Source organism: Hemiscyllium ocellatum, chromosome 16 (genome assembly GCF_020745735.1).
Source record: "Hemiscyllium ocellatum isolate sHemOce1 chromosome 16, sHemOce1.pat.X.cur, whole genome shotgun sequence".
Classification (NCBI taxonomy): domain Eukaryota; kingdom Metazoa; phylum Chordata; class Chondrichthyes; order Orectolobiformes; family Hemiscylliidae; genus Hemiscyllium; species Hemiscyllium ocellatum.
In genome coordinates, this window is record NC_083416.1 from 87,625,325 (window position 1) to 87,644,020 (window position 18,696).

Sequence of the window (18,696 nt, forward strand, 5' to 3'; positions counted from 1 at the left end):
GAGCTAAGAAGAGCCAGGAGGGGACATGAGAATTGTTGGCAGATAGGATCAAGGAAAACCCTAAAGCTTTCAATAGGTACATCAGGAATGAAAGAATGACTAGAGAAAGATTAGGGCCAATCAAGGATAATAGTGGAAAGTTGTGCGTGGAGTCTGAGAAAATGGGAAAATGCTAAACAAATATTTTTCATCAGCATTCACACTGGAAAAAGACAATGTTGTCAGGGAGAATACTGAGGTACAGACTACTGGATTAGATGGGAATGAGGTCACATGAAGGAGGAGTTAGCAATTCTGGAAAGTGTGAAAATGGATAAGTCCCTGGGCCAGATTGGATTTATCCTCAGATTCTCTGGGAAGCCAAGGAGAAGATTGCAGAGTCTTTGGCTTTGATCGTGATGTCATCATTGTCAATAGGAATAGAGGTTTGGATCAGAAATTGGCTATCTGAAAAAAGACAGAGGGTGGTGTTGATGGGAAAGGTTCATGCTGGAGTTCAGTTACTCATGGTATACCGCAAGAATCTGTTTTGAGGCCATTGCTGTTTGTCATTTTTATAAATGACCTGGATAAGAGCCCAGAAGGATGGTTTAGAAAATTTGCAGGTGACACTAATGTCAGTGGAATTGTGAATAGTGCTGAAGGATGTTGCAGGTTACAGAGGGACATAGATAAGCTGCAGAACCGGGGATGAGAGGTGGTATATGGAGTTTAATGTGGAAAAGTGTGAGGTGATTCACATCGGAAGGACTGACAAGAATAAAGAGTAAGATTCTTGGTAGTATGGATGAGCAGAGAGATCTTAGTGTCCATGTACATAGATCCCTCAAAGTTGCCACTCAGGTTGATAGGGTTGTTAAGAAGGCATACGGTGTGTTCGCTTTTATTGGTAGATGGATTGAGTTTCAGAGCCACAAGGCCATGTTGCAGCTGTACAAAACTCTGGTGTAGTTGCACTTGGGAGTATTGCATTCAGTTCTAATCACCACATGGTAAGAAGGATGTGGCAGCTTTGGAAAGGGTGCAAAGGAGATTTACTAGGATGTTGTCTGGTGTGGTGGGAAGGTTTTATGAGGAAAGCTTGGGGACGTAAGGCTGTTTTCATGAGAGAGAAGAAGGTTGAGAGACGACTTAACTAAGACATTTAAGATAATTAGAGGGTTAGATAGGTTGGACAGTGAGAGCCTTTTTCCTCAGATGGTGATGGCTAGCATGAGGGGGCATAGCTTTAGATTGAGGGGTGATAGATACAGGACAGATGTCAGAGGTAGTTTCTTTATTCAGAGAGGAGTAGGGGCATGGAATCGACCCGCCTACACAAAGGGCAATTAAATGATCATTGGATAAACATACGGATGAAATTTGAATTGTGTAGGGTAGATCGGCTTCAGATTGGTTTCACAGGTTGGTGCAACATCAGGAGGCGAAGGGCCTGTACTGCACTGTAGTGTTCCATATTCTATGTCTTTCATGCTGATATGGGAAGTGAGGGAGGAGATTGCTGGGGCCATAGCGGATTCAAAAATTGGTGGTGTTGTTGATAGTGAGGAGGATGGTTTTAGGCTACAGTCTGACATTGATCAGTTGATATTTGGGCAGAGCAATGGCAGATGGAATTTAATCCTGACAAGTATGAGGTGTTGCATTTTGCAGAATTAAAGAATATATACAATGAATGGCAAATTCCTCGGGAGTACTAATGGACAAAGAGACCTTTGTGTTCAAGTCCGTAGACCCCTGAAGGTGTCAGCACAGGTGGACTGTGTGTTGAAAGAAGCATATATCATGTTTACCTTCTTTAACTGGGGTGTAGAATATATGTGCAAGGAATTATTGTTACAACATCGTAAACCATTGGTTAGCCCACAGATGGAATTCTATGTGCATTTTTAGTTGCCACACTATCAGAAGGATGTGATTGCATCTAGAGAGGGTGCAGTGATTCACCAGGATGTTGTCTGGGATGGAAACTCTCAGTTGTGAGAAACTGGATAGGTTGGGTTCATTTTCCTTGGAGCATTGGAGGCTGAGAGATTAACCTGATTGAGTGTAAAAAATGATGAGAAACATTGGCCAAGTAAATTATGAGAATCTTTTCTTTATGGCAGACAAGTCTAAGACCAGAGCGCATCAGTTTCCGATGAGGAACAAATGGGTTAGAGGAGATCTGAGAAAAAGTTTGTTTCACCCAGAGTTTGGTAGAAGCAGAACAGCACAGCATAGGAACAGGTCCTTCAGTCCTCTGTATCTGTGTCTGTGTCGGTGCCTGTGTCGGTGTCTGTATCTGTGTCTGTGTCAGTGTCTGTGCCAACCATGCTGTCTTCAAAACTAATCCCATCTATCTGCAAATGGTCCGTATCTCTCCATTCTCTGTATGTTAATGTGTTTGCTACCTGCAATCTGACCCTAACTAAAAAGATATTTCCTTCCCCTCCCCTATCTGCTTTCTGTAGTGACCGGTCCCTCCACAACTCTCCCATTAGGTCGACACTACCCTCCAATCTCTCCATCACAACTGGCACCTTTGCTAGCAGTCTCAGGAGATCCAACACCTGCCACCTCACCTCCCTCTTACTTCCATCCAAGGCCCCAGATAATCATTCCAAGTCCAATAGAGATTCACCTCCGATTCTCGTAATCTGATCTTCTGCATCTGTTGCTCCCAATATGGTCTCTCTTCTACATCAGAGAGACAGAGTGCAAACTCGGGGGCCAGTTCAGGGAAAAGCTATGGTCTGGATGCTCCAATGAATCCCACCTCCCTGTTGCCAGCCATTTCAGCTCCCCCTTCCATTCTCCCAATGACATGTCCCTTCTGGCCTCTTCCACTGTCAAAAAAAGACCACATGCAAACTGGAGAAAGAACACCTCATCTTCCACCTCGGGAGATTACAATCTTATGGCCTCAACATAGAATTCACCAGCTTCCAAATCTCACTCTTCCCACCTCATGCCAGGTCTAGCCCTCCCTCTCCATCCTGCCCCATTTGACCTGACTATGACTTTAAAACTCTTCTTCTTATCTATCTGCTTCACCCTTCCCACTGACCAATCTCAATTACCTCCCACCTGCATCCACCTATCGCCATCCCCCCTTCCTTTCTCCCAGCCCCACACCCACCGCCTCCTGTTTATTTCTCAGCCCAGTTCCCCCTCCTCAGTCCTGATCAAGGGTCCTGCTTGAAATGTCAACTCTCCTGCTCCTCTGATCTGCTTGACATGCTGTGCTTTTCCCAGCTCCACATATTATCCACTCTAAATGCTGCTTCCACCAATTCTCCTGGCAACAAATTCCAGGCACTTACCACCATCTCCTTTAAACTTTACCCCTCTCACCTTAAACTAATGCCCCCTAATATTTGATCCTTCCACCCTATCCATGCCTCTTATAATTTTACATGCTTCTATCAGGTTGCCCCTCAGCCTCCAACATTCAAGTGTAAACAATTCAAGTTTGTTTAACCTTTCCTTCTCGCTAATACATTCCAATCCAGGCAACATCACGGGAAGAGTAAAAAATGAGGTCTGCAGATGCAGGAGATCACAGCTGAAAATGTGCTGCTGGTTAAAGCACAGCAGGTTTGGCAGCATCTCAGGAATAGGGAATTCGACGTTTCGAGCATAAGCCCTTCATCAGGAATGAGAGAGAGTAGCCAAGCAGGCTGAGATAAAAGGTAGGGAGGAGGGACTTGGGGGAGGGGCGATGGAGGTAGGATAGGTGGAAGGAGGTCAAGGTGAGGGTGATAGGCCGGAGTGGGGTGGGGGCGGAGCGGTCAGTAAGGAGATTGCAGGTTAGGAGGGCGGTGCTGAGTTGAGGGATCCGACTGAGACAAGGTGGGGGGAGGGGAAATGAGGAAACTGGAGAAATCGGAATTCATACCTTGTGGTTGGAGGGTTCCCAGGCGGAAGATGAGGCGCTCCTCCTCCAGCCGTCGTGTTGTTATGTTCTGCCGGTGGAGGAGTCCAAGGACCTGCATGTCCTCGGTGGAGTGGGAGGGAGAGTTAAAGTGTTGAGCCACGGGGTGGTTGGGTTGGTTGGTCCAGGCGGCCCAGAGGTGTTCTCTGAAGCGTTCCGCAAGTAAGCGGCCTGTCTCCCCAATATAGAGGAGGCCACATCGGGTGCAGCGGATGCAATAGATGATGTGTGTGGAGGTACAGGTGAACTTGTGGCGGATATGGAAGGATCCCTTGGGGCCTTGGAGGGAAGTGAGTGTGGAGGTGTGGGCGCAAGTTTTACATTTCCTGCGGTTGCAGGGGAAGGTGCCGGGGGTGGAGGTTGGGTTGGTGGGGGGTGTGGATCTGACGAGGGAGTCACGAAGGGAGTGGTCCTTGCGGAACGCTGATAGGGGAGGGGAGGGAAATATATCCTTGGTGGTGGGGTCCGTTTGGAGGTGGCGGAAATGGCGGCAGATGATACGTTGTATGCGGAGGTTGGTGGGGTGGTAGGTGAGAACCAGTGGGGTTCTGTCTTGGTGGCGGTTGGAGGAGCGGGGCTCAAGGGCGGAGGAGCGGGAAGTGGAGGAGATGCGGTGGAGGGCATCGTCGATCACGTCTGGGGGGAATCTGCGGTCCTTGAAGAAGGAGGCCATCTGGGCTGTGCGGTGTTGGAACTGGTCCTCCTGGGAGCAGATGCGGCGGAGACGAAGGAATTGGGAATATGGGATGGAGTTTTTGCAGGGGGCAGGGTGGGAGGAGGTGTAGTCCAGGTAGCTGTGGGAGTCAGTCGGTTTATAGTAGATGTCTGTGTTGAGTCGGTCGCCCGAGATAGAGATGGAAAGGTCTAGGAAGGGGAGGGAGGAGTCTGAGACAGTCCAGGTGAATTTCAGGTCGGGATGGAAGGTCTTAGTAAAGTGGATGAACTGTTCAACCTCCTCGTGGGAGCACGAGGCAGCGCCGATACAGTCATCGATGTAGCGGAAGAAAAGGTGGGGGCTGGTGCCAGTGTAGTTGCGGAAGATGGACTGTTCCACATATCCTACAAAGAGGCAGGCATAGCTGGGGCCCATCCGGGTGCCCATGGCAACTCCTTTAGTTTGGAGGAAGTGGGAGGATTGAAAAGAGAAGTTATTCAGGGTGAGGACCAGTTCAGTCAGTCGAAGGAGGGTGTCAGTGGAAGGGTACTGGTTGGTGCGGCGGGAAAGGAAGAAGCGGAGGACTTTGAGTCCTTCGTGATGGGGGATGGAGGTGTACAGGGACTGGATGTCCATAGTGAAAATAAGGCGTTGGGGACCGGGGAAGCGAAAATCCTGGAGGAGGTGGAGGGCGTGGGTGGTGTCCCGAACGTAGGTGGGGAGTTCTTGGACTAAAGGGGACAGGACTGTGTCGAGGTATTGGGAGATGAGTTCGGTGGGGCAGGAGCAGGCTGAGACAATGGGTCGGCCGGGGCAGGCAGGTTTGTAAACCTCATGGGAAACCTCCTTTGCACCTTCTCCAAAGCCTTCACATCCTTCCTCTGGTATGGTGACCAGAACTGCACTCAATGTTACAAATGTGATCTCACTAAAATTTTATACAGCTGCAACTTGAGCTGCCAACTTTTATACTCAGTGTTCCAACCAATGAAGGCAAGCATGCTGTATGCATTCTTTAGCACTTTACCCACTTGTATTGCCACTTTCAGGGAGCTATGGACCTGCACCTCAAGTTTAGAATACAGAACATAGAACATTACAGCACAGTACAGGCCCTTCGGCTCTCGATGTTGCGCTGCCCTGTCATACCAATCTGAAGCCCATCCCACCCACACTGTTCCATCTATGTCCATATGCCTGTCCAACGACGACTTAAATGCACTTAAAGTTGGTGAATCTACTACCGTTGCAGGCAAAGCATTCCATACCCTGACTATTCTCTGAGTAAAGAAACTACCTCTGACATCTGTCTTACACCTATCTCCCCTCACTTTAAAGTTATGCCCCCTCGTGTTTGCCGTCCCCATACTTGGAAAAAGGCTCTCCCTGTCCACCTAATCTAACCCTCTGATTATCTTGTATGTCTCTATTAAGTCACCTCTCAACTTTCTTCTCTTTAACGAGAACAGCCTCAAGGCCCTCAGCCTTTCCTCATAAGACATTCCTTCCATACCAGGCAACATCCTAGTAAATCTCCTCTACACCCTTTCCAAAGCTTCCACATCCTTCTTAAAATGCGGTGACCAGAACTGTACACAATACTCCAAGTGTGGCCATACCAGAGCTTAGTACAGCTGCAGCATAACCTCCTGGTTCCGGAACTCAATCCCTCTATTAATAAAGGCTAAAACACTGTATGCCTTCTTAACAACCCTGTCAACCTGGGTGGCAACTTTCTCGGGATCTGTGTACATGGACACCGAGATCTCTCTGCTCATCTGCACTCCCAAGAGTCCTACCATTAGCCCAGTACTTTGCATTCCGATTACTCCGTCCAAAGTGTGTCACCTCACACTTGTCCACATTAAACTCCATTTGCCACCTCTCAGCCCAGCACTGCATCCTATCTATGTTTCTCTGCAATCTACTACATCCTTCGTCACTATCCACAACTCCATTGACCTTAGTGTCATCCGCAAATTTACTAACCCACCCTTCTACACCCTCATCCAGGTCATTTATAAAAATGATGAACAGCAGTGGACCCAACACCGACCCTTGTGGTACGCTGTTACTAAGTGGACACCAAGATGAACATGTTCCATCAACTGCAACCCTCTGTTTTCTTTCAGCAAGCCAATTACTGATTGTGTCTCCCACAATCCCATTCGTCCGCATTTTGTATAATAGCCTACTGTGGGGAACCTTATCGAACGCTTTGCTGAAATCCATATACACCACATCAACCTGTTTACTCTCATCTACTTGTTTGGTCACTTTGTCAAAAAAACTCAGTAAGATTTGTTAGGCACGACCTACCCTTCACAAAACCGTGCTGACTGTCCCTGATCAGATTATTCTTTTCTGGATGGTTATAAATCCTATCTCTTAGAACCTTTTCCAACACTTTCCCAACAACTGAAGTGAGACTCACTGGTCTGTAATTACCCGGGTTGTCTCTACTACCCTTTTTGAACAAAGGAACCACATTTGCTATCCTCCAGTCCTCAGGCACTATTCCGGTCGACAATGTTGATTTGAAGATCAATGCCAAAGGCTCGGCAATCTCTTCCCTTGCTTCCCAGAGGATCCTAGGATAGATCCCATCCGGCCCAGGGGGCTTGTCTATTTTCACATTCTGCAGTATTTTTAATACCTCTTTCTTGTGAACCTCAATCTCTTTTAGTCTAGATGCAAGTATCTCTGTATCTTCCTCGCCAACATTTTCATTTTCTATAGTGAACACTGTCGAAAAATATTTATTTAGTGCTTCCCCTATCTCCTCTGGCTCCACACTCAACTTCCCACTATTATCCTTGATTGGCCCTGATTTAACTCTCGTTATTTTTTTATTCCTGACATACCTATGGAAAGCCTTAGGGTTTACCCTGATCCTATCCGCCAACAACTTCTCATGTCCTCTCCTGGCTCTTCTGAGCTCTCTTTTTAGGTCTTTCCTGACTTCCTTGTAACCCTCAAGTGCCCTGAGTTTTTCTCTGTATATGAATGCTGCTAAGAGTCCTGCAATTTATTGTTTACTTTCTTTTTGCACTAGATCTCCCAAATGCTTCACCTCATACTTTTCCAGATTAAACTCCATCTGCCACTTCTCTGCCCAATTTTCCAACTGATCTATATCCTACTGTATCCTTTGACACTATCCACAACTCCACTAATTTTTGTGTGATCTTCAATCTTTCCAATCAGACCGCATACATTTTCATCCAAATCATTTATATGTATAACAAACAATAGTGCACTGATTGTGGAGCAGGACTTGTTACAGACCTTCAGTCAGAAAAATGTGCCGCCTTAACTACCATTTGTGTTCTATGACTGAGGCAATCTTGTATCCAACCAACACACTATGTATTCCATGGGATTTCATCTTCTGGACCAGCCTGCCATGAGGGACCATGTCAATTTCTTTAATAAAGTCCATGTGGACAATATCTACTGCCCTAAACTTATCAATCACCTTCTTCACTTGCTCAAAAAAAAATCAAGTTTGCATGACACAACCTCCCCGGCACATAGCCGTGCTGACTATCCCGAATAAGTCTATTCTCTTTCAAATGTGAGTCAATCCTGCCCCTAAGAATTTTCTCCAAAATTTCCTGACCACTGATGGAAAGCTGACTGACCTATAATTGCCTGGGTTATCAGTGTTTCCCTTCTTAACTAAAAGAACAACATTGACTGTTTTCCAGTCTTCTGAGACTTTGCATGTGCTAAAAGCAGATACAAAAATATTTCAAGATCTCTACTACAAATATGCAAAGTGCTGCCTGAGATGGTGATGGAGGCAGGTACTCTCGCAGCAGTTAAGAATGATTTGGAGAAGCTGGTGTTCGACTAGGGTGTACAAAGTTAAAAAAATCACACACCAGGTTATAATTCAACAGGTTTAATTGGAAGCACTAGCTTTCAGAGTGCTGCTCCTTCAGGTGATTGTGGAATGTAAGATAATAAGACACAGAATTTATTGCATAAGTTTACAGTGTGATGTAACTGAAATTACATATTGAAGAAGACCTGGATTGTTTGTTAAATCTCTCATCTGTTAGAATGACCATGTTGGGTTCAGGTCTTTCATATGTAAATTGCAAAACCTTTTTAAAAGTTACATTCTGAAGTGAACTTTAACAATTGGTGTCATGTTGGTCCAGATAATGTATTGAAGGTGTGAGCTACCCTGTGTGAGACTGTCTGTGCCACAATGGTCAGGCTGATTCTAATCTAAAACACAGTTGACAGACTTTTACATAGACTCATGCAGTTTTTGAGCAAAGTAAAATGTAATTCTTCTAGGACAGATTCACTCCACAAACTTATATGTGTATGTGTGTCTGTGGATGTGTGTGTGGGGTGGTGGTGGTTATGGGTGTCTGAGAGAGAGTGTGTGCATGTGAATATAAAGGGGTATAAATCTGTGAGAGGGTGCGTGTGTTAGTTTGGGAGTATATGTGAACTAGCACTTAAAATGCCAGAGCACAGTACATTATGGATTAAGTGCAGGTAAATGAAATTAGTGCAATTTGGTGTTCATTGATTAGCATAGACATATTGGGTTGTTTCTAAGCTGTATAGCTTCATGATCCTCACATACCTCCCAAAGTGTGGTGATCAGAAATCCATGCAGTTATTTTGCACATTGTCTATAGAGTGGGTTCTCTCCAATTATTGACCTGGTCAAATCCAAGATAACGTTTTACTGATTGGTGGATCTCAGTGTAATTAACCCGACTGTTCCTCACAGGTCTGATTGTTGGATCTCAGTGTAATTAACCTGACTGTTCCTCACAGGTCTGCGACATGAGGGAATTTACAGGAAAAATGGAGCTAAGTCTCGCATCAAACTCCTGATGGATGAGTTTCGAAAAGATGCCAGGAATGTGAAGCTGAGGACAGGGGAACACTTCATTGAAGATGTCACTGATGTTCTCAAGAGGTTTTTCAGAGAAATTGATGACCCAGTGTTTATGATGGATCTCCACTTACAATGGAAAGAAGCTGCAGGTGAGCCACTATTTCAAACAGTGTTATCAGGAAATATGATTAAGTTTATTTGCTAAGTACGTTTCTTTTCTGTTTGTACATAACTCAATTTGACGTAAACTGCTAGCTATTAAAGTCTTTGCTATACTGTAAACTACTAGCTATTAACAATAGATATATTTGTAGCATCCTTAAACACAGGTGAAGTACCAGATGACTGGAGGGTTGCTAATATTGTCCCCCTCTCCAAGAAGAGTAGTCAGGATATTCCAAGTCAGGGGGAGAAAGTGAGGACTGCAGATGCTGGAGTACCAAAGTTGAAAAATGTGGTGCTAGAAAATCACAGCAGGACAGGCAGCATCCGAGGAGCAGGAAAATTGACATTTCGGGCAAAAGCCCTGCGTCAGTATTTCCTGATGAAGGGCTTTTGCCTGAAAAGTCAATTTTCCTGCTCCTCGGATGCTGCCTGTCCTGCTGTGCTTTTCCAGCAACACTCTAACCTCGACTCTAATCTCCAACATCTGCAGTACACTTCTGCCATATTCCAGGTAACTACAGATCAGTGAGCCTGACGTCAGTGGTAGGAAGGTTGCTGGAGAAGGTACTAAGGGATAAAATCTATTTATACTCGGAAAAGAATGGGCTTATCAGTTATAAACAACATAGTTTCGTGCAGGCAAGATTGTGCCTTACCAACTTAATAGAGTTCTTTGAGGAAGTGACCAACTTGATAGATGAAGGAAGGGCTGTTGATGTCATATACATGGGCTTTAGTAAGGCGTTTGATAAGGTTCCCCATGGGAAATGAATGGAGAAAGTGAAGTCACATGGTGTGCAGGGTGTTCTAGCTAGGTGGATAAAGAACTGGTTGAGCAACAGGAGACAGAGAGTAGTGGCTGAAAGGAGTTTCTCGAAATGGAGAAAGGTGACCAGTGGTGTTCCACAGGGGTCAGTGCTGGGGCCACTGTTGGTTGTGATATACATAAATGATCTGGAAGAGGGCATTGTTAGTCTGATCAGTAAGTTTGCAGATAACACGAATATTGGTGGAGTGGCAGAAAGCATAGGGGACTGTCAAAGAATACAGGAGAATATAGATAGACTGGAGAGTTGAGCGGAGAAGTGGCAGATAGAGTTCAAACTGGGCAAATGTGAGGTGATGCACTTTAGGAAGTCTAATTCTAGAGTGAATTATACAGTAAACGGAAGAGTCTTGGGAAAAGTTGATGAACAGAGAGATCAGGGAGTGCAAGTCCATTGTACCCTGAAGGTGGCTGCACAGATAGAGTGGTCAAGAAGGCATATGGTATGCTTGCCTTCATAGGACAAGGTATTGAGTATAACAGCTGGCAGGTCATATTAAAATTGTGCAAGACTTTGGTTCAGCCACATTTAGAATACTGCGTACAGTTCTGGTCGCCACATTACCGAAAGGATGTGGATGCTTTGGAGAGGGTGCAGAGAAGGTTTACGAGGATGTTGCCTGGTCTGGAAGGTGCAAGCTATGAAGAGAGGTTGAGTAGGTTAGGATTGTTTTCATTAGAAAAAAGAAGATTGAGGGGGGACCTGATTACAAAATCATTAATGGTATAGACAGGGTAGATAGAGATAAGCTTTTTCCAAGGGTGAAGAATTCAATAATGAGAGGTTATGCTTTCAAGGTGAGAGATTAAACATTCGGGGGGATACATGCAACAAATACTTTTCACAGAGGGTGGTGGGTGTCTGGAATCAAATTTGAGAATCATCTTCAAATCCAGTTGCCAGCAGAGATGGTAGAGGCAGGTACGGTAGATTCATTTAAGATGCATCTGGACAGATGCATGAGTAGGTGGGGAGCAGAGGGATACAGATGCTTAGGAATTGAGTAACAGCTTTAGACAGTAGATTTGGATTGGCTAAGGCTTGGAGGGCAGAAGGGCCTGTTCCAAGACTGTAAATTTTCTTTGTTCTTCTTTGTTCTCTTCTTTGTTCTCCAATAGCATTAGTCCTCCCCATCTGATTTTTATATATGTCTTTGTACTACAGTAACAAATCTTTCAACTGTGTTCCATGCTCCTGAGACAGATAGCTTACTAATGTATCCCATTTCTCAAGGACTTCTTCACTTTTTAATCTATTTTGAGGCACCTCAAAATCCACATCGTCTGGATTTGATTCCTCACTCTGTTGGGCAATAATTAACACCTGTTTCTCCAATTCTTTCTCTGTAGGATAATAAGGTTTCAACGTGTTCACATGACATACTTGATACCTTTTTCTTCTATCTGGCATCTTTACAAAACAGTTCACCTGACTTAAGTTTTTCCTAATTTGATAAAGGCTACTAAACCTGGCTTTTGTCTCTCCTTTTTTCTCTCTCTCTTTGCTCAGCTAAGAACATTCTTTCTCTCTTTTTCCTCTCTCTCTTTCCCCCTCTCTTTCCTTTCTCATTTTGTTTATCTTCTAACTCCATTTTCCTTAATTGTACTTTATGTTTTTCTACCTCTACTGCACTTGTCTGTTTCTCTGACACACCTAAGGGTAACCCTTTCACCTTGTCTTTTGTCTTTACGTTTGTCTTTGGTTGAACCAAAATCTAACTTATTTGCTTTTTCTAAAAGTATGACCTTTTTCTTTCCTTCTAAACTTTTTTGGTAAATTTGAGAATCCAAGAACTATTTAAAGTAAAAATTAACGACTTCATTTCTTCAACTATAAAAGAGGATAATTAACTAACAACTATGTACAAGTCCTCACTCTCACCTATCTTTTACCTTCCCTTCTATAATGCTAGTCTGATAAAACATTCAGTTAAGAATTACGAAACTTCTTATCTCAGAACCAGGCAGCTTTTGGTTCTTCTATTTGGATCTTCCTGTGGCGTCTTTTCTTCTCCTTAGGAATTTTTGCATCACAGGTTACTGATCGAAAAGGTATCTTTTAAGAAAGCTATTTTTCAGTCTGTTTTCATGCTGGGCGTGGCAGTTTTCCTCCCAACTGTTCAATTATCCCCAGTCTTGTACCCCCCCCAAAGCATCGGATTGTGTCATTAGCTTTTAAGATTGTCAATAGACTCAATTCAAACTGGATTGGAGTTTGGAATTTGAGGTATAATTTAAACTGATTGGCCAAATTTGAATTTGTTCTTGTCTTCATATAATGAGCTAATCAAGTTGTTTAACCAAGTGTTACCTTATTGAGAACACTTGGTGTTGTGTCCAGTAGTTCTACTGCTTTTAACTCCCTTAAAGTACACCCACATCTTCATTACAACTGACATATGATGATTTACTTCAAATGCATGCCTATATTTCAAAACATTCTCTTCTGGTGATGTAGAACTATGAAATTCATCCTAATTGCCAAGATGATATAATGTACTTCCAGCTTCCAGTCCACTGTATCCACTGTCACTGATATAAAAAGTAACACATCTTATGTAATTTATAAAAGGAACTATCTATGACAGTTTTTTTTTAAACTTCTCAGAAATAAGCTTCCATTTTGTTCGAAATCTTAGGTCCATGTCCAATATTATCTTGGGTTGTGTGTCATTGGTTACTACAAGTAAACTATGTATACTACAATAAAGAGTACACTTTCACTGCTCAGTCTCTAAATAACTAAGAATTGGTCCAGTGGCTGTAACTATTTTATGAACTGAATATCAGAGCATCACCTGCATAAGATCATAACGAACAGAAACAGGATAAGCCCCTCAAGCCTGCTGCGGCATTGCGTAGGATCATAGTTGAACCAATGTTCCTCATATCTACATTCCTGCCCTTTCCCCTTAACTCTGGATTCCTCAATTGATCAAGAATCTTTCCATCTCAACCTTAAACATACACAAGGACTCTGGCCTCACATCTCTATGTGGCAAAGAATTCCAAAAGACTCACAATCTTCTGAGAGAAGAAATTCTTCCTCATCTCAATCTTAGAATTATTCCCTTTTTTTTCCTGAAAGACTATTTTAAAAGTATTCTATTCCAGTAAGACTAGCTGTAAATCAGGAAACATTTTTTGAAATTCATACCTTAACAAAGTATGTTTGTGGATTTGCAAATCACAAAAAAAAATCTCTGCTGCTTGTCTTGCCATAAAGAATAAACTGAATAAATATTTCCCTTGTTATTTGCCTACTTTCAGTTTACAAATTAATTTGATTTGTATTGAGATTTTTCTTTAATTCTAAACTCACTTGCACTGACATTCAAGTTAAACTTTACATCAGCCTCTCCCAGCTTCAAAGATTGCCTCACTGAGCTGCCAATCAAACTCCGTTTGACTCAAATGTGATAGAGGAAGGAACATATTGCTGCTTAAAATAAAGAGGATGAAGATCAAGGGAAAAAAGCCAAGGATCAATTTATTTCAACTCAGACTTTGGCTTGTTGAACCAAATAGTTAGTTCCTTCTTTGTTTCCTTCATATTATATTTCATCATGAGGATATATTGTACTGTCATTTCAAACATCATAACTGTGCCTTTTATAAAATCATACTACATTTAAAAAATTGAATCTGCACAAACAAAAACTATTCTAAATCTACACTAATCCCCTTTCCAGATCTTGACCCATGGCACTGAATGTTATTTCAAGTGCTCATCAAAGTATTTTTTAAAGAATGTGAGGTCTCATGTCTACACAATCCTCACAGGCAATGCATTCTAGATTCCCACCACTCCCTTTGTGAAATAAAGTCCCAAAATCTCTTTCACTCCACCAGCACCTCATCTTAAAATTATGCCCCCTTGTTATTGACCCTATATTTCAGGTGAGCCAATGATCTCTATCCACCCAGTCCATGCTCCTCATAACCATATACACACACACACACACAATCAGATCATAGAAACATAAAAGCGTATAAAACAGCAGTTGGAGTCAGCCATTTGACCCTTTAAGCCTGCTCTGCCATTAATTATGATCATGGCTGATCATCCACATGCTTGGTCACCTCATCAAAGAATTCAATAAGACTTGTAAGGCAAGACCTACCCCTCACAAATCCGTGCTGGCTGTCCCTAATCAAGCCCTGTCTTTCCAGGTACTCATAAATCCTATCCCTCAGTACCTTTTCCATTACTTTGCCTACTACCGAAGTAAGACTAAGACTAACTGGCCTGCATATGCCACATTAGCTACTCGCAGTCCTCTGGGACCTCTCCAGTGGCTAATGAGGATATAAAGATCTTGGTCAAGGCACCAGCAATCTCCTCTCTTGCCTCTCTCAATAACCTGGGGTTGATATACACAATAGAAAATGGAACATAGAACAGTACAGAATGTATTCACAGAATGTTTTGGTCTCAGCTGTTTTCTGTGGTAGTGAATTAGACAGGCTCATCTGTCTCAGTGTTCTCTGCTTGAAAGAAAACACCCTGAACTGATCCTGCCTCTCTGTAGAGTCATACCACATGGAAACAGAATCTTCATAGCTAAAAAGGCCCATCCTAGACAATGCCCTGGTGAATCTCCCTTGCAACCCCTCCAGTGCAACCACATCCTTTCTATAAGCTGATGACTTAGAACTGTGCACGGTACTCCAGCTGTGGCGTAGCCAAAGTCCTGTACAGCACCAATATAATCCCTCTTCATTTTAAAGTCTATGCCACAACTGATAAAAGCAAGTGGCCTGTACGCTTTCCTAACCACCTATTAACTTATCCTGCCATTTTCAAGAATCTGTGGGCAAACATTGAGTCTGTGCTATAAGAGTGCACTAATTCCAATTTCCTGCACTTGTTTCATATCCATGAATGTTATATCTCGATTGCTATTCCAAATAGTTTTTAAAGGTTGTAAGGTTTCCAGCCTCCACTCCCTTCCCAGGCAGTACATTCCCGATGTCCACCACCCTCTGAGTGAAAAAAGTTTTTCTTCCAAACTCTCCTGAATCTCCTGCTCCTTAACCTAAAACAATGCAGTCTCATGATTGACACATCAATCAAGGGAAACAGCTGTTCTCTATTTACCCTGTCCATATACCCCTCAATCACATCACTCTCCCTCCCTCCCCCCAAGTCCTCTCTGCTGTAAACAAAATGATGCAAGCCTATCTGGCCTCTCCATATAGCTCAATTTCTCCAACCCAGGCAACATCCTGATGAATCTACTTTACATAGAACATAGAAGGATACAGCACAGTACAGGCCCTTCGGCCCTCGATGTTGCACCGACCGAGTCCTACCTAACCTATATTAGCCCGATAACTTCCAAATGCCTATCCAATGCCCGCTTAAATGAACATAAAGAAGAAGAGTTCACCACTGATACGGGCAGGGCATTCCATGAACTCACAACCCGCTGTGTGAAGAATCTACCCCTAACATCTGTCCTATACCTACCACCCCTTAATTTAAAGCTATGTCCCCTAGTAACACCTGACTCCATTAGCAGTAAAAGGTTCTTAGTATCTACCCTATCTAAACCCCTAATCATCTTATACACTTCTATCAGATCTCCCCTAAACCTTCTCTTCTCCAATGAGAACAGCCCCAAGTGCCTCAGCCTTTCCTCATACGATCTTCCTACCATTCCAGGCAACATCCTGGTAAACCTCCTCTGCACTCGTTCTAAAGCTTCCACATCCTTCCTATAGCATGGCGACCAAAACTGCACACAATACTCCAGATGAGGCCTCACCAGAGTCTTATACAACTGCAACATGACCTCAGGACTCCAGAACTCAATTCCTCTGCCAATAAAGCCCAGTACACCATATGCCTTCCTCACAGCACTATTTACCTGGGTACCTTTGTATCCCCTCTTGTGAGATTACATCTTTCCATGGTTAGGTGACCAATGTTCTGTACAATTCTAACATTTCCTCCTTGCTTTTGTACCCTCTACCATGACTGATGAAAGCAAGTGTCCCATATGCCTTCTTAAGCATCCTATTCAGCTCTGCTGACTTCAGGAATCTATAAATAACTACCCCAAGATTCCTCTGTTCCTCTAAGCCACCCAGTCTCCTGCCATTCGTTAAATACTCCCTCATCTTGTTTCTTCTTTCAAAGTGTATCAGCTCAAACTAATCAGGGTTAAATACCAATCTACATCTTCCTGTAACCTACAAACATTAGCTTCATTACTAACCACCCTGCCAATCTTGTGTTGACTGCAAATTTGCTCAACATTCCCCACCCCATTGTCATCTATATCATTTAAGTATATAACAAACAATTAAGGTCACAGTTCTGATCCTTGATGGACACTGGCCTCCAGTCACTCAAACAGCCTTCTACCACCTCCTTTTTGTATCCTGGTACTAATCCAGTTTCTGTTCCATCTCGTCACGTTTCCCTCAATTCCATATGCTTTAACCTTCTCAATCAGTCTCCCATATGGGATCCTGTCAAAACCTTTGCTAAAATCCACATAAGCTATACTAATAAACCATATTAACTGAACTTCCCTCATCCACATATTTGATCCCATTTCCAAAAAAAAAAATTTCTTATTCAGATGAATAGTATACACATACCTTGAGAAGAAAGACACATTGCTGTGAATTGATTTTCCATCTTTTCTTTCAGAGATTACCCACAAACCCCAGCGACTAAAACAGTACAAAGAAATTATTTGTGAACTCCCAAGGGTTAACAGAATGACTCTCGCTGCTCTGATTGGTCACCTTTACAGGTTAGTCTCATTTCATTGATTAAGTTGGGGTAAGAAGCAATTCCACTTGAAGGACCTGGCATCTTGGAAAAAACTTTTCAAGTAACACTTATTACCTACATTAAAACTGCAAAAGATGTTGGAGATGTCATATTAGTTTTGCATATTTGCTTTCAGAATGGCTCCCTCAAATAAGATTATCACCATTACTCTGAAATGTCCTGGAACATGACTGTAAACTGAAATACTTTCTTTATGAGACAGTGTTAGATTTAGTTAGTTCATATTTTGATTCATATAGAAGTCCATCTGATCTCTAAATGTTTCTGCTTTATCAAATAGAAATAGTCTGTCCTATTCATAGATCTCCAGAAGGTATTTCTGGAAATTTTCCAACAAAGGTAGAAAATTGTGGAAAATAACAATGCATGGTGTGGGAGTAACATGATAGCTAATGAGCAAGAGCGAGTCAGCAAAAACCTATGAATTTGTGGTTATAAGACTCAACAAGTGATATATTACAGGGGTCATGCATCAACCCTCAAATTGTCACAACTGATATAATTGGTTTGGGTAAAGGGACCAATGGAGTATTAGGAAAGTAAAGAGGACAGATGAAGCCTACAAAGCAATACAGGTAGGTTAAATGAATGGAAAATACTTGGCAGATGGTGTCAAATGTGGGAAGACATCAAATTGTCTATTTTGGTATTAAGTTGACAAAAGAATCATATTAACTAAGTGGTAGGAGATTGCATAGCTCTGAGATGCAGAAGGATCTTTACGCTCTAGTGTCTGAATCTCAAAACATTAATACGCAATGTTAAGGACCAGCTGAGATTTTTCCTGGACAAGTCAGATTCCAGACTGATACCTGACTTGGTAGATCATATTTTGTTTTTGTTCAGTTTTGATATAGTTGAGCAAAGTTGTCTGTCACTAACACATAAGCAAACGATGCTGCAGATTGTGTTTGATCAATGAAAGTGAAGGTTGGACCTGCCCTGGTGCAGACAATTTGGGAATTTATAAAGGTGAAGGAAGAGAGACTGATTGGAAGAATATGGTTGTCCAAGGTGGTTATCTCCGGTTTGCTTCCAGTTCCTCGTGCTGGTGTGGCTAGAAACAGGGAGATAATGGACTTGAATGTGTGGTTGGGGAACTGGTGCAGGAAGCAAGGATTTAAGTTCTTGGATCACTGGGGTATATTTTGTGGTAAGCATAAATTCCACAAGAGAGAAGGTTTGCACCTTAACAGGTTAGGGGCCAGCATTCTGGCAGGCAGGTTTTCTACTGCAACACCGCTACCTTTAAACTAAGTAGCGGGGGGGAGGGGACAAACTGGATGTTTAAAAAGAAAATTGAAGGGAAAGTTAGAACAAGAGAAGTCAAGAAAGACAACTGTATCAATGAGGCAGAAAACTCGGAAAGGGATCATGCTGTAAGGTTGAGTGAAATAGGGGTTGATGGGAAGGGTGAGAGCAATAACAAATTAAAAATACTACATATGAATGC

At 42.8% G+C, this 18,696-nt stretch overlaps 1 protein-coding gene across 2 annotated transcripts in view; it reads left to right on the forward strand.

Annotated features, from left to right (window-relative positions):
* The window catches only part of arap3 (ArfGAP with RhoGAP domain, ankyrin repeat and PH domain 3), a 344,677-nt gene that overhangs the window by 245,246 nt on the left and 80,735 nt on the right, over positions 1-18,696 (forward strand). For both annotated transcript variants that reach the window (XM_060837460.1, XM_060837459.1), the window contains exons 18-19: positions 9,378-9,590; positions 17,097-17,202. In XM_060837460.1, coding sequence (XP_060693443.1) covers positions 9,378-9,590; positions 17,097-17,202 — 319 coding nt within the window. The remainder of the gene's footprint in view (positions 1-9,377; positions 9,591-17,096; positions 17,203-18,696) is intronic.